The 7,472-nt window shown below is 28.9% G+C and overlaps 1 protein-coding gene across 1 annotated transcript; it reads right to left on the minus strand.

Annotated features, from left to right (window-relative positions):
- Nucleotides 1-6,799: 6,799 nt before the first annotated feature.
- LOC139899560 (probable calcium-binding protein CML44) lies at nt 6,800-7,174 on the minus strand. The gene has a single exon (XM_071882385.1). The coding sequence runs from the start codon at nt 7,172-7,174 to the stop codon at nt 6,800-6,802; it is 375 nt and encodes a 124-aa protein (XP_071738486.1).
- Nucleotides 7,175-7,472: the final 298 nt, after the last annotated feature.

Below are 7,472 nucleotides of genomic sequence, written 5' to 3' on the forward strand. Positions count from 1 at the left end.
CACTCATCTGATTTATGGTTAGGTCTAGAATAAATAATCTCTAAGACTTTGGAGATTACCTAATTGCCGCGAAATGTTTCTACAATGAAGTTATGAATCAATACTTCATCGGTCATTGTTGTTGGTACTCCTTGTTATCTACGGTGTATATCACGTTGATGTTCGAGGTACAGATTGTGAGGTTGAGGTGTGGGATGCGGATGTTGTTGTTGGTGGTGGTAATGGTACTATTGGCGTTGATGATGGTGATACTGTTGTTGCCGGTGCTGTTGCTGGTGCTTGTAACCTTTGCACCATATTCTCTAAAGCCACCACTCGAGCGCGAAGCTCGTTAACTTCTTCTATTACACTAGGGTGATTGTCGGTTCGAATGAGTGGGTGAATAATATCTAGAATGTGAGATAGTATATAATCATGACGAGATACTCTGGAAATGGGAGAGAAGATGGTGTCTCGAACAGGTTCACCGGTAAGTGCTTCAGGTTCTTCGCCAAGAGGGCAATATGGTGGATGGAAGGGATCACCTTCTTCTTGTCTCCAACGATCGAGGAGGCTACAAACTCATCCCCAATTCATTCAGAATAGATGATGGCTGATTGGTTGATCCATTCCAGTCACACTGCTTTCGGAGCTTGAGTGGGATTCCATTTCGGAATCTGAGGAACTTGAACTAATGACGAATTCCATTTCGTACGATTGAATAAATGATTTTTCGATATGAAATGATTTTTTCGGCTATCGGGTGGTATTCTAATTACATATAATATCCATATATATAGAGCAAAAGATTTCGTAGATTACGGAGGAATTTACGGAATATGTTAGGCAAAGTTTACAGTAACAGATACGCTAAGATATGAATTAGCAGATACACTAAGATATGAATTTTGTCTATACACTATTCATGCCATCAATGCAGTAAGACGTGTCTAGACTAAGAATGATAAGCAGGTAATTTCCTAGGGATGATAACTAGGAAATTTTTGACACGAAATGATAAGCAAAACTTTTGACATGCAGACACGGTCGAAGTCCAGACTCACTAATACATCTAAGTAACTATCAGTTAGATACACTAATGCAAGACCTGGTTCGCTAAGACCACCGCTCTGATACCACATGAAGCGACCCGTCCTAATCTATAAGGACAAATACATTAACATATGGATACATTGCGAGGTATTTGACCTCTATAAGATACATTTTACAAACATTGCATTCGTTTTTTAAAACAAACTTTCATTTACATCGAAAGTTGATAGGCATGCATACCATTTCATAATATCCAACCTATAAATGACCTAATCTGTCAATTACTTAATAATAATCTCTATTGAACTCAATGACTTGAATGCAACATCTTTTGAAATATGCCATGAATGACTCCAAGTAATATCTTTAAAATGAGCAAATACACAGCGGAAGATTTCTTTAATACCTGAGAATAAACATGCTTAAAAGTGTCAACCAAAAGGTTGGTGAGTTCATTAGTTTATCGTAATCATTCATTTCCATCATTTTAATAGACCACAAGATTTTCATTTCCATTTCTCATAAATAAACATCCCATACATAGGGATAAAAATCATTCATATGGATTGAACACCTGATAATCGACATTCACAAGATGCATATAAGAATATCCCCATCATTACGGGACATCCGTCAGACATGATATTAAATTTTTGAAGTACTAAAGCATCCGCAACAATGGATGGGGCTTGTTGGGCCCGATAGATCTATCTTTAGGATTCGCGTCAATTAGGGGGCTCAGTTCCCTAATTCTTAGATTACCAGGCTAAAAGGGGCATATTCGACTTCGATCCATTCAACCATATAATGTAGTTTTCGATTACTTGTGTCTATTTCGTCAAATATTTATAAAAGCGCATGTATTCTCAGTCTTAAAAATATATATTGCAAAAGCATTTAAAAAGGGAGTAATGAAACTCACAATACCGTATTTCGTAGTAAAAATACATATGTTGTCATTGAACAAGTGCAAGGTTGGCCTCGGATTCACGAACCTATATTAAGTATATATATATTCATAGATTGGTCAATATCTGTCTAACTATTTAGGTCAGGTCATAGTATATCACAATCCTAATGCTCGATATTATCATGCAAAAGTCAACAAAAGTCAACAAAAGTCAACTTGACCCAAAATGACTTTCAAAATCTATGCATGAATATTATATAACTTAAATATAGTCATTTTATATATTTCATATATTTAACAGATTTTATTAGAATAATAATATAATTCATTTATTAATAAATAAAATTATATATTAAAATTTATATAATAAAAATATACTTTTATATATCTTAAGTAATAAAATTTATAAAGTTCATTTATTATCATAAAAATATAATGATAGGTATTATTAATGTAATTATATTACATGTAGTAAAATATCTTTGTATCACATATTGATTTGATAAAACATTATCGATAATAACAATAATAAGTGAAAGTTGTATTATTTTGTAATAATAATTATTATTATTCTACTAATAAAAATAATAATATTTATATTTACTAATGATTATAATGAAATGATAATTCTAATCATGACAATCTTAATAATAGCAATACTTTTTAATATTAACTGTAATAATAATATTTTATATAAAAATAATATTTCTATTCAAAATGATAATTTTTAAATAATAATACTAAAATGATAATAATAATGATATTTTATAATAACAATGATATTTCGTTTAAAAATGATAATTTTAATAAAAATGATGGTTTTAATATTAGTGATACTTTTAATAGTAATAATGACGATAAAAATAATAAATTGATAGTTTTGATAAAAAATTATTAATTATTTTAATAATATTAATAATAATCATAGTCATAATCATAATCATAATAATAATAATAATAATAATAATAATAATAATAATAATAATAATAATAATAATAATAATAATAATAATATTATTATTATTATTATTATTATTATTATTATTATTATTATTATTATTATTATTATTATTATTGATTATTAAATAAAAATAATAATAACGACGATAACGATAACGATAACGATAACGATAACGATAACGATAACGATAATGATAACGATAACGATAACGATAATGATAACGATAACGATAATCATTTTAACTATAATATTTTAAAATGATATATAATTCAATTGACGTTATCTTTTAATCCGTTCATCAAAACCATACGATATCTAAATGAAAAGTTTATAGTTTTTCATCAGCTTTCCAACGACATGCATATCATATACCTTATCTCAATCGCATATGTATCAAATTCATAATTTATCATAAGTTATCTAATGATAAAATTAAATCTACAAGAATGCATAAACATATATACTCGAGCACTAGTCAGGGATACACTATTAATATATAAAAGTTAAGTTATGAGTGCTCACGTATCAATATTGAGATTCAATATTTCAGGAAAGTAAGTAGACGCAACGGAGATGATAAACACTAATTTGACTTCACGAGCATACCCCCGAATAATGGCCATGCGATCGCATGGTTTTTGGGCATCATGGCCATGCGATCGCATGGCCCTCTGATCCAGCTAACATGCACTAATTCAAGGCTGCCGACACTCGTTTAATTTATTTAATATATATTTATTTAATTTATATAATTAATTATATATTATATTATATTTGCGTGCATAGTTAAATTGTAATTTTAGTTCCAATGACTAGTACGTTGTAACTCTACTTACATCTTGGTTTCGGTTTCTCAAACGCGTTTTCGTACGATTAGAAAACTAGTACTTTTCATTACGCGACACGTACCTTTATTATTAACTAGACTTATAATATCGATAAACTATATCATGTAAAATATAACTTGTACGTTTGAGTGATATGGTCATTTGCTTTTATAATCCGATGTCTCGTTATATAAACATATATATATATATATATATATATATATATATATATATATACGTAATAGTTTATTTTAAATCAAGAAGTTTTACAATAAAATTAATACAATAATTTATCATATTGTAAAATATAGATATATATATTTTTCTTTCGAAACATAAATTTGAAATATTCATTTAATAATATAATATTTTAGTTTTCGAAACTAATTGTATTTCCAAGTTTATCCCATAAATTAAAAATCGTTTCGAAACTATCATTTAGTATACTTTTATCTTTTCAAAATAAGAAGTATATTTGAAAAATTATAATACAAAGCTTTAATTAAGTTCTTCAAAATTCATTAACAAAATATCTTATCAAAACATTTTGATAATAGAGTTCTTTCTATATTGAAATCGTTTTAGTAATAAATCAAATTAATATGATAACTTTTGTTTTCCAATACTAATATATATTTAAGAATCATTTTGTTAAAAGGTTAAAATAATGGAAATCATTATTTCATTTTTGGAACATAAAATTACATATAATAGTTTTTAAATTACTAAATATTGAAGCGTGAGATCAAGTCCAAAGGTTAATGAACGTACAAAATCATTTTAAGATAAAACGTCGATACTTATTCCCTAATTTATCTATATCCCATAACTTACTTTCACATTAAGTTAAATAGTCGACACATATATAGGACATCGAACAGGAATTCCACTAACCCTTGTCTAGTTCCGTTAATTGACACTTTGTCCTTACCCGAAGATCACTTTACCATTATTTCCGAATACCGTTAAAAAGAAAAAGTTTCCTAAATCAAAGTGGACCTCTCAACAGAGACTCGTAATCATATCACAATGTATCAGATAACTTAATCATTTGATATTATCTTTTAATCTCGTCGATAAATATATTAAACTTATATCGAAACAAATACGTTCATGTAAAGTATTATTCATTCAATACTTTGATAACGTTTCCAAATCATAAAATAGATCTCATAGTTTATATTCATATCAACTAAACCGTTAAATATTTTATTAATATATCTCAATTTAATAATCACACATGTATATATATATATATATATATATATATATATATATATATATATATATATATATATATATATATATATATATATATATATATATATATATATATTTACACATAAAAGTTCGTGAATCGTCGAGCATAGTCAATGGGTAATTGAATACATAAGCATAGTTCAAAGTTTTTGAGATTTCAACATTACAGACTTTGCTTATCGTGTCGGAATAATATAAAGATAAAGTTTAAATTTGGTCGGAAATTTCCGGGTTGTCACATATGTAACGTAATTAATCCCCTAAAAAACCTATATTTGAATAATAATAATTTAATAATACTCCCTCCGTCCGACTATAAGTATCCAGTTACTTTTTGCACAAAGTTTTAGAAAATTCCATTAACTTCATTCTCCACCTATCAGATGTCTTCTCTCTCCAGAATAACCTCTTCCGATTGATTGAAATATCAAGTAGATACTTTAAATGGGACAACCCAAAATAGAAAGGTGGATCATTATCATTTTTCATTATTATAGTAATATCGTTGTATAAATATGTAAATCAGTATTGTTATCTCATGATATTGTTGGTCAAAACAATAACTGAAGTGCTACTGGTGATGTGAGCAAAATAAGTAAACAATTTTAATTAATTAGATATATACATATCAATTTATTAACGAAACATGATTTATAGTATCCATAGCCTATCAATTAAGAGAAATTAACAACAATAAAAAAAAAATTCAGTCAACTAAGGATATATAAAGATAATTAATAGTGATTACATTATGTATTCTCACCTTATAATAGCTTTATACCGTTGAGGAGAATTAGATGATTAGCATGTATCGATTATGGTAGTTAATATCATAGTACATAGCTCGGAGAAGAAAAAAAGCAAGTATGAATAATTCCCGCTAAAAAATTAGAGCATAAAGACGTATCACATTAAGATTGAATAAATGAGTAAATATGATGAGTTTATATTTTTAAAATGGGCTCATATGATATAATCATATTTAAGTGGGTAAATCTGTTATTATTAAAGTTAAGAAGGGTATATATGATAAAAACTCTAAATAAATAATAAAATATTTAATTAATGTTAATGACATCATCAAGATGACATAGAATTTTTTCTTTTTATTTTTGATTTTTTCTTAATAAAGGAAATAGCCTAATAATGACATCATCATTATAGGATTTTAATAGAAACTATAGAATAGATAGATAGATAGATAGATATCCACATTCTTTTAATATTATCTGAAATCCTAACCATCCGGGCCTAGCCTGGGTGGCCACTCCCTGTTATGCAGAGTTTGTATCCACCTAGTGGTGCAGGTTCGAATCCTGGGAGGGGAGGTTTTCTCCCATATGGCTAAATCACCATTCCACTTCTGGTGGGTGGGGTCCTCAGACAAAACCGGTCGGGTTCACCTCCTGAAATAAAGTTGTGCGAAGATTCGAGAGTGGGTTTCTTCCTTCGGGTGCGTGAGTGAGTAACCAACTAACCAGCCGTTCAAAAAAAAAAAATATTATCTGAAATCCTTGTTTTTTTATTTGTATTGCAGACCGGAGAGCAGGTGGTAAACATGGCTCAGGGTGCATACGATGGTGTCAAGAACACACTCGGAGTAGGCGAAAACCAGAAGAACTGAACTACTAACCCATCAACATTGTTAAATCCCTTCATTTGAATGACAATGACAATGTAAAAAGTACAAGTATTTATAAGAATGAGATTTATACATTTGAAATAGAAATGTGTCTAATAATTAGGCCATCATTTTCTTAAACTCTTGAAAATCAAGAAAACCATCTGAATTTGCATCATAAGCTTTGATCATAATTTAACATCCATATTCTCTTTGCGGTCCCGTAATCCTAAGCTCGATAACGCCTCTTCAAGTTCCTCGTTGCTAATGAAACCGTCACGGTTCTTATCAAACACCTCAAACGCCTTTAAAAGATCACTATCCGATTCATTATGATCTCCTTGTGTTGCATCTTTTGTAATGTTATTATAAAACACTAAAAACTCGGGAAAACTAAGACTAGTTTTTTCGGTTAAGAATTGTAGCTCATCAACAGTTGAAGAAACTTCCATTGTATCAAGAAACCATTGAAGCTCGTTGGAGCTCATAAGGCCATGGCCATCTCTGTTCTGATCGAGTTTCTTATAAAAACGATAAACGTCATTGTAGCTAAGAGAAGACATTACAGAAAAAGCAAATTAATGAATCTATATATGATTATGTTGAAAAACACTTATGAAATATGATAGATATATATAAGACATGTTACTACTAGTATCACAAAAAATGAGCAAGAACAAGTCAAATATAAGAATGTAAAAGTAAGGTTAATTGACCATTTGGTGCCATCTTTTGTTTTGTTGAAACATTCTAGTTGAACATCGCTTACATTCCATTTGCCGTCAAATGACATGATCTTTTACTTTAACCCTACAAAAATACTATTCCTCAAAAAATAATTATGTGGCGGAGCATTTCGGC

The sequence above is a fragment of the Rutidosis leptorrhynchoides genome, chromosome 3 (assembly GCF_046630445.1).
Source record: "Rutidosis leptorrhynchoides isolate AG116_Rl617_1_P2 chromosome 3, CSIRO_AGI_Rlap_v1, whole genome shotgun sequence".
Classification (NCBI taxonomy): domain Eukaryota; kingdom Viridiplantae; phylum Streptophyta; class Magnoliopsida; order Asterales; family Asteraceae; genus Rutidosis; species Rutidosis leptorrhynchoides.

Coding starts and splice junctions, on each gene's coding strand:
- LOC139899560 (XM_071882385.1), bottom strand. CDS start 7,174: ATGTCTTCTCTTAGCTACAATGACGTTTATCGTTTTTATAAGAAACTC.